General features: G+C 35.9%; 1 protein-coding gene across 2 annotated transcripts in view; it reads right to left on the reverse strand.

Moving 5' to 3' along the window:
• The window catches only part of BRINP3 (BMP/retinoic acid inducible neural specific 3), a 549,556-nt gene that overhangs the window by 183,138 nt on the left and 349,162 nt on the right, over nt 1–17,256 (reverse strand). For both annotated transcript variants that reach the window (XM_049868306.1, XM_049868307.1), the window contains one exon: nt 3,988–4,093. In XM_049868306.1, the coding sequence (XP_049724263.1) occupies nt 3,988–4,093 (106 nt within the window). The remainder of the gene's footprint in view (nt 1–3,987; nt 4,094–17,256) is intronic.

Raw genomic sequence — 17,256 nt, forward strand, 5'->3', positions numbered from 1 at the left:
TTTCCAACTTTTGCATTCCAATCACCAGTAATTATCAATGCATCTTGATTGCATGTTTGATCAATTTCAGACTACAGCCATTGATAAAAATCTTCTGTTTCTTCAACCTTGGCCCTAGTGGTTGGTGCATAAATTTGAATAATAGTCGTATTAACTGGTTTTCCTTCTGGGTGCATTGATATTATCCTATCACTGACAGCATTGCACTTCAGGGTAGATCTTGAAACGTTCTTTTTGATGATGAATGCAACACCATTCCTATTCAAGTTGTCATTCCCAGTATAGTAGACTGTATGATTGATCTATTCCAAATGGCCAATACCAGTCCATTTCAGCTCACTAATGCCTAGGATATTGATGTTTATGCCTTCCACTTCATTTTTGAAGATTTCCAATTTTCCTAGATTCATACTTTGTACATTCCAGGTTCTGATTATTAATGGATGTTTGCAGATGTTTCTTCTCATTTTGAGTCATGCCACATCAGCGAATGAAGGTCCTGAAAGCTTTACTCCATCCACATCATTAAGGTCGACTCTACTTTCAGAAGGCAGTTCTTCCCCAGTCATCTTTTGAGTGCCTTCCAACCTGGGGGGCTCACCTTCCAGCACTATATCAGACAATGTTCTGCTGCTATTCATAAGGTTTTCACTGGCTAATGCTTTTCAGAAGTAGACTGCTGGGTCCTTCTTCCTAATCTATCTTAGTCTGGAAGCTCAGCTGAAACCTGTCCTCCTTGGGTGACCTTGCTGGTGTCTGAATACCAGTGGCATATTTCCAGTGTCACAGCAACACGCAAGCACCAACAGTAGGACAAACTGACAGACACATGGGGGAGAAAGACACTTAATTCTGCATAAATTATTTTCCCATTTTTCATTTTTATAGATGTAAACACTGAGGAAGTGTGCTGCAAAAAAATCAATAGATGAGAATAAAAATAGTTCTATTAATGAATATCATTCAATTTTTGTAATAAGAATAAAAAATGCATAGTCACCCATCATTAAAAATTATATTAAATCATTTATCAGGTAATAACCCAGTCCTTTATCAATTTTGCTGAAATAAAATATTGAGAACCAGCTGATCTGTAAAAGTATTTCTTAGTTATAAAGATTATTCACTATCTCAATTTCTGGGAATTTAAAAAAATAAAAAGTCAATGTCCAGATTTATTAAGTGACCTGTAATTACCTTTGTTATGCTTTCACTTAGAAGCACATTGTTTGATATGTTATACTCAGAAGGAGTTGTGAAAATTGAAATATTAATTTCAATATATATTTTCCAATGTTTTTCAATGAATTACTTTTTGTTATATATCCTAATCATATTTTTATCAATAATTTAGAGTTGAGGACATGGCTTATTCAATTTTTGAAAAATGTCTGCTCTGTAACCTAATGGGCAAAGCCAGATCTCAGGCTTAAACAGCTAAATCAGGTTTATTCCTTGCCAGAAAACATTTGATTTCATTTATTTTTAATCTAAATAAAGTTGTTATTTGCATCAAAAAAAAAAAACAAAAAACCCAAACCCAGTGCTGTTGAGTCAATTCTGACTCATAGTGACCCTATAGGACAGAGCAGAGCTGTCCCATAGAGTTTCCAAGGAGCGCCTGGTGGATTCGAACTGCCGACTCTTTGGTAAGCAGCTGTAGCGCTTAACCACTATGCCACCAGGGTTAGCTTTGACATTTCTAATTTCTGAATATTAATTTTCATCTAGCTAGGTGAACCACATAGTTTTACTCTGAATGTGTCGCTTCATGTTGTCACCCTTTAATAATTCTTATTGATGCTGTCTTTGGTTTGCTCTGATACAATTCATTTTCAGAATCAATTACCACCAAAAGTAGAGGGCTGGGAGAACAGGGTTTTTCTGAAAAATTATCATAATTCCAGATTCTTCTCCATAATATGCCTATATTCAGAAGATCCCCAAATAGCCAAACACCTGATTCTAGTATTTCACATTGTGCTTAAAAACAGAACACAGCATAATAGCAATAAGAACAAGAACTCTCTATATGTATGTATGTATCTACCTATCTACCTACCTACCTATCCAATCAACCAACCAACCAGCCATCCAACCAACCAACCAGCCAGCCAACAAACCAACTACTAAGCTAACTACCAACTTATCTGCTTAACTAACTACCTAACAGTAAAAGATACAAAATCCTACAATGGTACCTTAATACCAGTTTTTCCAGTTGCTACGTATGATGACCCCAATTTTTTAATACTCCTCAAAAGGATGCACCATAGTAATGTATATTTAGAACTGGTGAATGGTTCGTACCCTTTCATAAAGAGAAGGGTTACTGTAAAAGGTGAAGTGGCAAAGATGAATCAGTATGATACCTGGACTATAAGTGCAGATCACACCTAAGAAAGAGGACATGTGAAATTTGAGGATCTTGAAATTGATTTCCTAAGATTATGTCTAGGAAGTCTTTTATATCCCCAGGGTACAAATAAAGTTGCAATAAACAATTGAAAATACATGCCTAGGAAATGGAAAAATGTTCAAAGATAGAGATGCTGGTTTTTGAGTTATTAATATAATTTAAAGAGTAAAAATGATAATTATATAAAAGGGAAGTGTTGCTTTATTTATTCCTTGTGTTAATTATCTTTTTTTCTAAGATAAACATGAGGCTGAAGTTTTCTTCTTATAATTCAGTATTATTCTGAAAACTGAACCAAGTGCTTCACAACGTTTTATTGAGCTAGAGTCAATGAATCTTGTTAATAACTGAATTTTGATAATAAAGCAATTGAAATAAAAATGTAAATTGGTATATATATTCTTTGTTCTTTCGGATCAAAGTTAATATCCTGATGGGAAATTGATCCATACATTTAGAAAGGAATAAGCAGCAGAGAATTACAAATAATATTGGTAGACTGCATTTCCATTTAAATTGGACAAAAATATTTCAATAACTTTAAATCTAATGTTGATAAATTGAATAATATTTAAAATGTTAAAATATTTAAGTACTTTGAATTTTTTTATGTGATTCAAAATAAATGACACTTATTTATTATTTAGGGTACCTTTAAATAACCCAATGCCATACATTTTTTCAAAATTGAATATTTGAGAAAAAATGGAAGAATTTCTCAAACCTTTAGCATTTTTATGTAAAACTGAAATAGTCTAAATACAGCTCTAACTTAGCCAATTAAAAAAAAAAAGACTATGGAAGAACTGTCAAAATTGTCCCTTTGATCAGTCGACCTAATTTAGACAATGAAATTACAACGACTTTTCTGAACTTGTTTAACTAGTGCATTCCTTGCCATGTGTGCCCATCACTTTTTCTGCCTGTGGGAATGAACACGTATGCATACCTATAACTATTTCTGGATAGCATATAATTCTTAATAGTTCTTATGAAAAAAACAATCTTTATTGAATTATCTAATAAAAAACAGTTTAAAAAGGAAAAAATATTACCATTATGGCACAACCCATTTTTAAAAGATAAATAATATGAATATAAGTATTTTGCTAATATGTTCCGAAGCATATTTCTACTTATCAGAAGATTAATACAGCCTTGATTATTATATAATGTTAAATTAAGTACATCAACAGTTCATATTACAATTTGCATAAATATGGGTATAAATTTTACAAGAATCTATTAGACCAAAGTCAAAGAAAAAAAAAAAAAAAAGCCCAGGTAAATCCACGGAGAAACCACTTATTGAGACAATAATTACTGTGTGTAAGTAAAATGTTATTGGAATTTTTTAAATGAATATTGATTACTTATTTTGAGAAGAAAAGCAAATTTACCTTTTCTCCACCTTGTCTATACTGTTTTTATCAGGTAAAAATTAGAAAATTAACCTTTCATAAGAGTTTTAACAGCCAATTGACTTACTGCTTGTCTATTAAAAAAAAAAAAAAAAGAGAAATCATAACCAGATAAGTGTCAGAATTAATGAAATTTTACCTACATACCTTGCAATTGAATCTTATTCTCAGGACTCTGAACCAGAACAGAACTGACAGAATCTAGGTTGTCATAGTTACTGCAGCCAAGAGGACCCGTCCGTGTTTCTGTTACCTGACAAGCAAAACATTAACTTTATTGTTTAAATCAGACTTTACAGTGCCCTTTTGGTTCAATGTAGTTGTCATACACTAACATACATTTGACGGTAAACACCTCTGAAAGGTCTAGGATCTGATACATACCAGCAATACATGCCCCTAAGCAGAGAGGAAAGGAATAACTCCCTTTGCCCTCAATTCCATTTTCTTCCCTTTAACCAAGCATAAATCTTACAGGAAAATAATGGAAGCCCTCTTTGGTCAAAAGTATCACTCATAAAGTCACTGCTTCTACGCCAGATATAACAAGAGCATGTTCCTTAAGGTAGAGAGCAAAGTTTGACTTACATAAGAATTGTTTTTTTGTTTCCTCGAGGGATCAGAGTTATCCGCCAGGCTACTCTATCTGAAAAATACATTTGTTATTTTGTTCCTCTACTTACATGGGTAAAATTTCCTCTTTGTTACAGTGGCATCAAGACTGAATTCTTTGGCTTCTCCCCAACAGGCATGTTATCTCCTTCTCAAGCTAGACATTCTTAACTCTATGCTTGTGCTTATAGAACACCTGAGATCCTCTTGATTAGAAAGGCCTCCTTTCTCCCCTTTCATTAATGGATGTTATCTATCCTCAAGATTAAGCTTATGTCCAAAGACCCACGCAAAGTATCCCTCGATGACTTCCACTTGTATCATTTTACTACTTTTATACAATTACGGTTTGCAAGGCAGAGTCTTAGCACCTAATTATATTTTCTCATATTGAAAACTGATTTTTCCTTGAGTGCCTTGGGATGGATAACAGCAGGAAATGATGAGGCTAAGTTTGATTAATCATATAGGTTGGGAATCTTTCTTGGGGGAAATTTTAAATGAAAACAGAATATTTTAAAGCAGAGCAGTATTTGTGTTTAAAAAAAATTCTCTTCTCAGCAACCACAATGATCTGTGCAAAGTGTAATTCAGGTCATGTCACTCCATTGTTCTCCACTCTACAACGGCTCCCCATCTCAGCCAGAATAAAAACTACAATCATTTTTAGGACTGAAAGGATGCCTTCTTATCCATCTAAACTCCTCTGCTCCTCCTCTCTTTCTCACTACTCTGTCCCTGTCGTATTGGCTTCTTTGTTGTGCCTCAAACATGCAAAGCATCCACCTGCCTCAGAGTCTTTGACTTGCTGCTCCTGTACTTAGGATGCTCTTCAAAATATCTATAAGCTCATTTCTTCCTTCAAATTTTTGCTTAAATGTCACTATCTTAGAACTACTTGGACTCACCAACTTTAAAAACCTCTTCCCACACCTCTGTCTTTCATCTAAATTTGCTTTTCTCCTTACTTTGCTTGACTTTTTCCACAGTAATTATCACCTTCTAACATGCAGTAAAATCTACTCACTCATCATTATTATTACTGACATCGCTCACTAGAATGCAAGCTCCAGGAGTACAGGGAATACTGCCTATTTTGTTCATTGATGTATCCTAGCACGTATGAGTTTCTTGTGTAAGCCTATGGACTTTCATTAAGTTAAAGAGAAGCGGGTAGGGAGAGGGGTAAACCCTAGTAACGAAGACATTAAGACTATTTTTGAGATAACAAATGTCTGGAATAAGCAGTGGAAATATGATTTACTTGAAGAAAATGGAATATGAAAAACAGTTAGATAAAATTGAGAAGAATGTGAAACATTGAAAATGTAAGTTGATGGAGGGAGAGAAAGATGACTGCAGTTTTTACCATAAGTGATGGCGTTAGATATGGAACAATAAAGCTCCACTGTGGAGAGCGTATAAGGAAGCTTGGTTTTGAGCATTTTGTTGATGAGTTGCATGGAACTTTTAGGGGAAACATCTAGTAGGAGGAGTAGCAATCAAGTCTGTTTTTCAGAAGCAATGCCAAAGATGGGATTACAAATTTGTGAGTCATCAATTTATAGGTAATAATCAGCTAGGGGAGTAGACATGGTAACTCAGATGCATTGAGTGTACGTCAAATTTGGCCTATGATGAGCTTGTCACATTTTCTTAACAAGTCCTTTATAGTAACCAAGATTTATTATGAATGTATAGCAACAGTTAAGAGTGTAGTTATCATGGGCAAGGCACTATTTTTCCCTAACACCAAACCGACCAACGTTCTATTCTCCCCTACCTACTACTTCCAATGGCGATAATGAATATTCCTTATTGGGTTCAGGGAAACATTTTCTAATATTAATATGTATAACATATGTGTGTGTGAGTGCACATATGTGAACACACATGTGTGTGCATACATATATATATATATGTATATATATATATGCTGTTGTAGTAGGTGCAGTCCACTTAGTTCTGACTCATAGTGACCCTATGTACAACAGAACAGAGCACTACCCAGACCTGGGCCATTCTAATAGTTGTTGTTATACTTGAGCCCATTGTTGCAGCCACTGTGTTGATTCATCTCCTTGAGGGTTTTCCTTTTTTTCAGTGATTCTCTACTTTACTGAGCATGTTATCGTTCTCCAGGGACGGATCCTTCCTGAAAACGTGTCCACAGTATGTGAGATGAAGTCTCACCATCCTTGCTTCTAATGAGCATTCCGGCAGTACTTCTTCCAAGACAGATTTGTTCATTCTTCTGGCAGTCCATGGTATATTCAGTGTTCTTTGCCAACAGAATAATTCAAAGGCATCAATTCTTCTTCAGTCTTCCTCATTCACTGTCCAGCTTTCACATGCATATGAGGCGATTGAAAACACCATGGCTTCTGTCAGGCACACCTTAGTCATCAAAGTGACATCTTTGCTTTTTAACACTTTAAAGAGAACTTTTGCAGCAGATTTACCCAATACAATTTGTCCTTTGATTTCTTGACCGCTGCTTCCATGGGCGTTGCTCATGAATGCAAGTAAAATGAAATCTTGACAACTTCAGTCTTTTCTCCATTTATCATGACCTTGCTTATTGGTCCAGCTGTGAGGAATTTTGTTTTCTTTATGTTGAGGTGTAATCCATACTGAAGGCCGTGGTCTTTGAATTTCATCAGTAAGTGCTTCAAGTCTTCTTCACTTTCAGCAAGCAAGGTTGTGTCATCTGCATAACGCAGGTTGTTAATGAGTCTTCCTCCAATCCTAATGCCCTACTCTTCTTCATATAGTCCAGTTTCTTGGATTATTTTCTCAGTATACAGATTGAATAAGTAAGGTGAAAGAATACAACCCTGACTCACACCTTTCCTGACTTTAAGCCACACACTATCCACTTGTTCTTTTCAAATGACTGCCTCTTGGTCTCAGTACAGATTCCTGGTGAACACAATTAAGTGTCCTGGAATTTCTATTCTTTGCAATGCTGTCCATAATTTGTTATGATCCACGCAGTTGAATGCCTTTGCATAGTCAATAAGATACAGGTAAACATCTTTCTAGTATTCACTGCTTTCAACCAAGATCCATCTGCTATCAGCAGTGATATCCCGAGTTCCATGTCTTCTTCTGAATCCAGGTTGAATTTCTGGCAGTTCCCTGTTGTTTTTGAATTTTTCTTCAGCAAAATTTTATTTGCACATGATATTAATGATAATATACTCATTTGGTTGAATCATCTTTCCTTGGCATAGGAACAAATATGAATCTCTTCCAGTCAATTGGACAGGTAGCTCTCTTCCAAATTTCTTGACATAGATGAATCATACTTTTCTCTGGTGAACTTGTTTTAATATTCTTCAGCTTCAACTTGAACTTGCATATGAGTAGTTGATGTTCTGTTCCCAGGTCGGCCCCTGGCCTTTTTCTGACTGATGATATTTAACTTCTCCTTTGTCTCTTTCCACAGATTAGTAGATCTGTTTCCTGGGTATTCCATCCTGCCCACTCCATGTATATAGTTATCATTTATGTTGTTGAAAAAAAGGTATTTGCAATGAATAGGTTGATGGTCTTCCAAAATTCTATCATTTGTATTACCAAGGCCATATTTTCCAACTACTTATCCTTCTTCTCTGTTTTCTACTTTCACATTCCAATCACCAGTGATTATCAATGCATCTTGATTGCATGTTTGATCAATTTCAGACTGTAGTAGTTAGTAAAATTCTTCAATTTCTTCATCATTGGCATAGTGATTTGTTCCTTAATTTGTATAATATTTGTATTAACTGGTCTTCCATGTATGTGTATGAATATTATCCTATCACTGACAGTGTTGTATTTCAGGATAAATCTTGAAATGTTCTTTTTGTTGATGAATGCAAAGCCATTCTTCAAGTTGTCATTACCAGCATAGTAGACCATCTGACTGATTCAAAATGGCCAATACTAGTCCATTTCAGCTCACTAATGCTTAGGATATCAATCTTTATGCATTCTATTTCATTTTTGAAGAATTCCAATTTTCCTAGATTCATACTTTATACATTCCATGTTCCAATTATTATTAGATGTTTGCAGCTGTTTCTTCTAATTTTGAGTCATGCCACATCAAGAAATGATAATCCTGCAAGCTTTACTGCATCTGTGTCATTAAGGTCAGCTCCATATTGAGGAGGCAGCTCTTCTCCTGTGATATTTTGAGGGCCTTCAACCCAAGATGCCCATCTTCTGGCATGATATCAGACAGTGTTCAACTGCTATTCATAAGGTTTTCACTATCTGATTTTTTTTTAGAAATGGATAGCCACATCCTTCTTTTAGTCTTTGTCTGTAAGTTCTATTGAAACCCGTGCACTATGGATGACCCTGCTGGTATTTTAAATACTGTTGGCGTAACTTCCAGCATCACAGCAACACATAAGACACGACAGTATGACAAACTGACAGACGATTGGTAGATGTAGTCCTTACAATACAAAAATGATGTTCCTTCTGAAGTGTTGCATGGGGTTATGTCTGAGCAACATAAGGATAATTTTATGTGCTGTAGGGGCTGGGCAGTTTTAGAAGAGTTATGAACTATGCATCCCTCGGTGTTGCAAAGCTTAACACGCTCAGCTGCTAACCAAAAGGTCGGAGATTCCAGTCCATCCAGAGGTGCCTCAGAAGAAGGCTTAGAGATGACTTACAAAAAAATCAGCCATTAAAAACCCTGTGGAGCTCAGTTCTACTCTGACACACACGGGGTCCATGTAGTCACTCTGAGTAGAAATGGACTTGATGACAACTGGTTTTTATGAAGTATATAGGTATGGAAGATATGGCTAGCCAATTGTGGAAGCCAAAGCTTTTCAAAAAATTTTTTGGCAAATTTGTCTTCTAAATATAATAAATGTGCTTTGACTTCCATAGTTGACTATCTATAGTTCACAATTCTATACATACCTACACACACACACACTCATATATATATATATGTCAGAGAGGATCTTTCCAGAGCAAAAGAAAGATAACCTTCCTAACTAAAATAAACAAATAAATAATAGGTGGCTTACAATTTATTTTATATCTAAGGTTATGAAGTAACTACATAAATAAGTAGTATAAATCCAAGATTATTTATGTTAAAAGAAAATGAGTACAGACAATTTATTTAGTAATAAACAATGTTTGTTATTTTGTATCAAATTTTCTATAGTTTTACACATTCTAAATATGGATTTCCTTCAAACTTATAATGCCATAGCGATACAATGAAGTATTAAAATTAATTCAACTGGAAAAAGTTGGGGAAAAAATACTATTTGAAGCAAAAAACAAAAAAAATAAAATAAAATGATAAAAAAATGTGAAACAAAAATCCAAGTAAATGACAGGAAAATATGTACATTTCTGAATGAAAATAATGCTATTAAAGATTCGATTTTCTTCAGATTAACACACATATATAAAATATTTCCAATTGAAATTCTAAAAATGTTATATAATATAAAAGAAAATAAAAGGAGTGTGCCTGGGCCACAACCTAGCTATATCATACTAGAGAGAGACATGCAGTTTCAAGTTTCTCTTGGGTAAAATGTTAAAATTTTCCTGCAGCATAGGGTGGTTGAGAAAAAAAATCAAGGTAATTCATGAAATGTGCTTAGGATGCTTTCTCACCCAGAGTAATTACTTCAAAAAATGTAAAATATTACTAATGCTTTCACTATTAAAAAGTAAATGCACAATAGTAACTTATAAGTCACTATTGTGCATTTACCTTTTAATGGTGAATTTATTAACGATATTTTATGTGGGAACTTATTGAAATTATCCATAGCCAACACCCCAATCAATGTCATAAGATCGTAATACTTTTCCTGATATCAGTGATGGTCTTAATGTTTTAAATTTTATAGACCAGATGCCTGCATTTTAGATCACCCCAAGTCAAACTCTTCTTTGAACCAGACTGTGCACAAATTTTGTACAAGATTACATCTATATGAAGATAGAGCACAATGTAGCAGCAATTTCCACAACATAACTAAGCCCTAAATATTGGAATAAGAGTAAATAGTCAGTTCAATGACATACAATAGGGAAAACAAAACCTAAGCAACAAACAAAAACAGAAAATGTTTGTTGACCTCTGTTGTACAGCACAGTCAAGTAATTTAACAAAAAGAAGTATGAATATATGCAAAAACCTTTATTAAATGTTAACTGTAAAAAGTAAGATAATACAAGAAACACAAAATAATAAATGTTGGACACGCTGTGGAGAGACTGGAATACTTATACACTGCTGGTGGGAATGTAAAATGGTACAACCACTTTGGAAATAGATTTTGCGCTTCCTTAAAAAGCTAGAAATAGAACTACCATATGATCCAGCAATCCCACTTCTTGGAATATATCCTAGAAAAATAAGAGCCCTCACATGAATAGATACATGCACACCTATGTTCATTGCAGCACTGTTCAAAATAGCAAAAATATGGGAACAACCTAGGTGCCCATCAATGGAAGAATGTATACATAAATTATGGTATATTCACACAATGGAACACTATGCATCGATAAAGAACAATGATGAATCTGTGAAACTTCTCATAACATGGATGAATCCGGAAGGCATTATGCTGAGTGAAATTAGTCAGTCTTGAAAGGACAAATATTGTATGAGACCACTATTATAAGAACTCAGGAAAAGATTTAAGTACAGAAGAAAACATTTTTTGATGGTTATGAGGGTGGGGAGGGAGGGAGAGGGGTATTCAGGAACTAGGTAGTAGATAAGAATTACCTTAGGTGAAGGGAAGGACCACACACAATACAGGAAAAGTCAGCACAACCAGACTAAGAAGTTTCCTGAATAAAACCAAACACTTCAAGGGACAGAGCAGCAGGGGAGTGAGCCTGGGGACCATGGTTGCAGGGGATATCTAGGTCAATTACCATAACAAAGTTTATTAAGAAAATGTTTTGCATTTCACTTTGGTGAGTGGCATCTGGTGAGTGGCATCTTAAAAGCTAGAGAGCCACCATCTAAGATGCATCAATTAGCTCCAACCCACCTGGAGCAAAGGAGAATGAAGAACACCAAAGACACAAGGAAAATATGAACCCAAGAGACAGAAAAGGCCACATAAACCAGAGACTCCATTAGCCTGAGACCAGAAGAACTAGATGGTACCTGGCTATCCTCAATGACCGCCCTGACTGAGAACACAACAGAAAGTCCCTAAAGAAGCAAGAGAAAAGTGAGGTGCAGAACTCAAATTCTAGTAAAAAGATCAGACTTAATAGTCGGACTGAGACTCGACAGACCCCAGAAGACATGGCCCCTGGACTCTCTGTCAGCCCAAAACTAAAACCATTCCCGAGCCAGACCTTCAGACAAAGATTAGGCTGGACTATATAATACTTGTGAAGAGTATGCTTCTTAGCTCAAGTAGATAAAATATATATATATATATATTTTTTTTTTTAAGTAGATAAAAAAATGGGCAATTCGTGTTGGGAGGCGAGATGAGAAGGCAGAAAGGGACAGGAGCTGGTGGAATGGGCATGGGAAATCATGGGTGGAAAGGAGGAGTGTGCTGTCACATTATAGGGAGAGCAACTAGGGTCACATAACAATGTGTGTATAAATTTCTGTATGAGAAACTAACTTGAACTATAAACTTTCACTTGAAGCACAATAAAAAAGATAAAATGTATGTGTATTTTGTAAAATTACACAGAAACAGAACACATATGCATGGATTATAAACAGTTTGTGACACTGCTATTGCTTTAGGCTTTCTCCAAAATAAAACAAATGTTATTTCACCATTTTGACAGAACTGGTTAGTGTTCACCAACAGTTCAGTAAAATGCACGATCAAATGAACACTAGATCACTTATTGCATATCTGTAAATGCATATTTTTAAAATGCTTGTAATCCTTTTGGAATGTTGCTAGAAGCTTTATCTGAGATTTGAGAGGAGGAAAAATTTTACCTCTTAAAATGTACACTTAAAATGTATCCATTCTCCTTTACAATGAGTTGTCATCTAGAAACAATTCTTTTAATATATGATGAGAAAAACCTTGAATGCTAATATACTTGCTTGTTCCAACCTGCTACTTTTAATAACAATGGTAATTCAAACAATAGAAATTCAAGCAATAAAATAAATTACTAATCCTGAAGAACAACTGCTTTTTTATGTGTTTGTACTCCTTCTTTTACCATACATTGAAACATTGGAGACTACTAGCAAGTACTGTTCAGGGCCATTCTTTATTCACAGCATCATCATTTTATGTCCTTTACATCTTTACAGCTCTTTTCTCATTAAAATAATTATTTTATTTCACTTGCTTCAGAGTTTCATAAGCTTATATTGTAGTAAGTTTTGAGTAATTTTATAAGAACACCATTGATTATGTACATGAAACATAGGAATGTCAATAAGTACAACTGAGCTCATTTACAAAAGAGTTACATCTAGGCAGGGAGCCTAGGGCCTTCTTTTTTAAGTTCAATGTTCTCTTCTGAAGACCCATGTCTTACCCAGAAAACAACCAAAGAAGATGTTAATACAAGAGGAGGCTTTGCCTACCCCACACCAAAGAAAGACAAATCCGTCTAAAACGTGGGGGGTCCTGATCAGGGAGTAGCACAATTTGTTATTGTTACACATACCCAGACAAATGTAGTGCCTGTTACTGACAACATTCTTTAATTTTCCCACATTCTGTCTACATTTCCTGCATAAATTCTTTACTACAGAGTCCCATCAAATGCCCCTTCTTCCAGAAAAATCTTCCTATCCTTAGTCATCTAAAATATTTTTTGTTTGTTAAGAAGTCTAAACCAGAGGACAGTAAACATGTTTCGCTTATGCTGCATTTTTGATGTCTTTACAAGTTTTCCCATTGACTCTAGATAATTGATAATGGTTTTACAAATACAAATCAAGATGTATTATTGCATAAATTTTCCTTCATAATTTTATCCATTTTAAGATCTGTTTATTAAAAATATTGGTTAACATATTTGCAAACCATATTTCCAGCTAATGATGCACGTCCAGAATATATGAAGAAATCTTACAAACCAATAATAAAATGTAGAGAGCCAGACTTAACAAACAATTATCAAAAGAAGATATCTAAATATCCAATAACATAAAACAGTGTTCAACTTTCTTACTAGGGAACTGGAAATTAAAAGCACAATGGTTACCACTATCCACTTACCTGAATAGCTTAAAAAAATACATAAAGCTGGCAAATGCCATACGTGGAGGAACTGGAATTTTATCTACACCAGCTCACAGTATCAAACATCTTTTTCTTCATTTGGTCAGGTTCTGGTCAGCTCATCTCTAGCCATCCAAGCTAGGTCACAATGGGTAGGCTTGAGAGTTCAGACACACCTCCCTGCACTTCAGACAGCTCCTTCACACACTCTCATCCCCCTTGGGCTAGGTCAAGAGGTTCCACCCATTAACATAGAAGTCTACACACAACTGCCTTTACTTCTGACCAGCCAGCCATTCCTCTTTTTCTCATCCATAGCCACTGTGGGCTAGGTCAATGAGTGTCAGTGGAACATGTCCCATCTCAGTCCTTGTCTTCATTGCTGCATTTCTCCCACTTTGACCCAGGTGATTACCACAAGTGAGCAGAACAAGCTCTCTAATCGCCAGCTCCCTTTAACTTCCGTTCCTGGAACGGGGGTTCCATTCGACGGACTTTTCTTGCCTGAATACATCCAATGACAAGCTGCTTGCTCAAAATCAAAAAAAAGCAAAACAGTCACTATTTTCTTTTTCCTTTCTCTGCAGGTTCTGCCTTCAAATGCAAATCCCGTGTTCTGAGTAATTTCCCCACATGTCTGTCATTTTGTCATACCTTGGAGCCTATGCCACTAGTATTCAAATACCAGCAAGGTCACCCATGGCAGACACGTTTCAGCTGAGCTTTCAGACTAAGACAGTCTAGGAAGAAGGACCCAGCATTCTACTTCTGAAAAGAATTATCCAGTGAAAATCTCATGAATAGCAGTGGAACATTGATATAATGCCTGAAGATAAGCCTCTCAAGTCGGAAGCCATTCAAAATACCACTGGGGAAGAGCTACCGCCTCAAAGCAGAGCTGGCCTTAATGACGTGGATGGAGTCAACCTTTTGAGACCTTCATTTGGTGATGCAGCAAGACTCAAATGAGAAGAAACATCTGTAAACATCCATTAATAACTGGAACCTGGAATGTACGAATTATGAATCTAGGAAAATCGTAGGCATTAGTGAGCTGAAATGCATTAGTATTGGCCATTTTGAATCAGACAAGCATATGGTCTACTATGCTGGGAATGACAACTTGAAGAGGAATGGCATTAAATTCATCCTCAAAAAGAACATTTCAGGATCTACCCTGAAGTACAATGCTGTCAGTCATAGTATAATATCCATACACCTACAAGGAAGACCAGTTAATACAACTATAATTCAAATTTATGCACCAACCACTAAGGCCAAAGATGAAGAAACTGAAGATTTTTACCAACTACTGCAGTCTGAAATTGATCGAACATGCAATCAGGATGCAACAATAATTACTGGTGATTAGAACATGAAAATTGGAAATGAAGAAGGACTGGTATTTGGAAAAATATGGCCTTGGTGATAGAAACGATGCTGGAGGTCATGTGGTTGAATTTTGCAAGACCAACGATGTCTTCATTCAAAGCATTTTTTCACCAAAATAAATGGTGACTACACACATGGACCTTGTCAGATGGAATATCATGAAAAAATAAAATACATAGGAAAAAAATCGACTATATTTGTGGAAAGAGGTGATGGAAAAGCTCAATATCATCAGTCAGAACAAGGCCAGGGGCTGACTGTGGATCAGACCATCAATTGCTCATATGGAAGTTCAAGCTGAAACTGAAGAAAATTAGAAGTCAACAAGAGCCAAAGTACAACCTTGAGTAAATCCCACATGAATTTATAGACCATCTCAAGAATAGATTTGACACGTTCAACACTAGTGACCAAAGACCAGGTAAGTTGTGGAATGACATCAAGGACATCATACATGAAGAAAGTAAGGGGTCATTAAAAAGACAGTAGAGAAAGAAAAGACCTAAATGGATGTCAGAAAAGACTCTGAAATTTTGTTTTAAATATCAAGCAGCTTAAACAAAAGGAAAAAATGATGAAGTAAAAGAGCTGAACAGAAGATTTCAAAGGGCAGCTTGAGAAGACAAAGTATTATGATGACATGTACAAAGACCTGGAGATAGAAAAAGGGAAGAACAAGCTCAGCCTTTCTCAAGCTGAAAGAACTAAAGAAAAATTCAAGCCTCAAGTTGCAATACTGAAGAATTCTAGGGGAAAATATTAAGACTCAGGAAGCATCAAAAGAACATGGAAGGAATATACACAGCCACTATTCCAAGAAGAATTGGTTGGAGTTCAACCATTTCAAGAGGTAACATGTGATCAGGAATCTATGGTACCGAAGGAAGAAATCCAAGATGCAATGAAGGCACTGACAAAAAACAAGGCTCCAGGAATTGACGGAATATCAATTGAAATGTTTCAACAAACGGATACAGCACTGGAAGTGCTCACTTGTCTATGCCAAGAAATTTGGAAGACAGCTACTTGGCCAACCAGCTGGAAGAGATCCATATTTATGCTTATTCCCAAGAAAGGTGATCCAATGAATGTGGAAGTTATCGAACAATATCATTAACGTCACATGTAACCAAAATTTTGCTGAAAAACATTCAAAAGCAGATGCAGCAGTGTATCGACAGGGAATTGCCAGAAATTCAGGCTGGATTTAGAAGAGTACATGGAACCAGGGCTATCATTGCTGATGTCCGATGGATCCTGGCTGAAAGCAAAGAATATCAGAAAGATGTTTACCTGTGTTTTACTGACTGTGTTAAGGCATTCTACTGTGTGAATCATAACAAATTATGGATAACATTGAGGAGCATGGTAATTTCAGAACACTTAATTGTGCTCATCAGCAATTTGTACGTGGATCAAGAAGCAGTCATTCAAACAGAACAAGGGGATACTGCTTGGTTTTAAATCAGGAGTGGTGTGCGTCAGGGTTGTATCATTTCACCATACCTATCCTATCTGTATGCTGAGCAAATAATCTGAGAAGCATCAGGATTGGAGGAAGACTTATTAACAATCTGTATTATACAGACAACACAACATTGCTTGATGAAAGTGAAGAGGACTTGAAATACTGATGAAGCTCAAAGACCACAGCCTTCAGTATGGATTACACCTCAACATAAAGAAAACAAAAATCCTCACAACAGGACCAATAAGCAACATCACGATAAATGGGGAAAAGATTGAGGTTGTCAAGGATTTCATTTTACTTGGACCCACAATCAACACCCATGGCAGCAGCAGCCACGAAGTCAAAAGACACATTGCATTGAGTAAATCTGCTGCAAGAGATCTCTTTAAAGTGCTAAAAAGCAAAGATATCACCTTGAGGACTAAGGTGCACCTGACCCAAGCCATGGTGTTTTCAATCACCTCTTATGCACGCGAAAGCTGGACAATGAGTAAGGAAGATGGAAGAATTGTGGTGTTGGCAAAGAATATTGATTATACCTTGAAGTGCCAAAAGAATGAATAAATCTATCTTGGCAGAAGTATAACCATAATGTTCCTTAGGAGCAAGGATGGCGGGACTACGTCTCATATACTTAGGACATGAGAAATCTGTCCCTGTAGAAGGGTATCATGCTTGGTAAAGTACAGGCTCAGTGAAAAAGAGGAAGACCCT

Source organism: Elephas maximus, chromosome 24 (genome assembly GCF_024166365.1).
Source record: "Elephas maximus indicus isolate mEleMax1 chromosome 24, mEleMax1 primary haplotype, whole genome shotgun sequence".
Classification (NCBI taxonomy): domain Eukaryota; kingdom Metazoa; phylum Chordata; class Mammalia; order Proboscidea; family Elephantidae; genus Elephas; species Elephas maximus.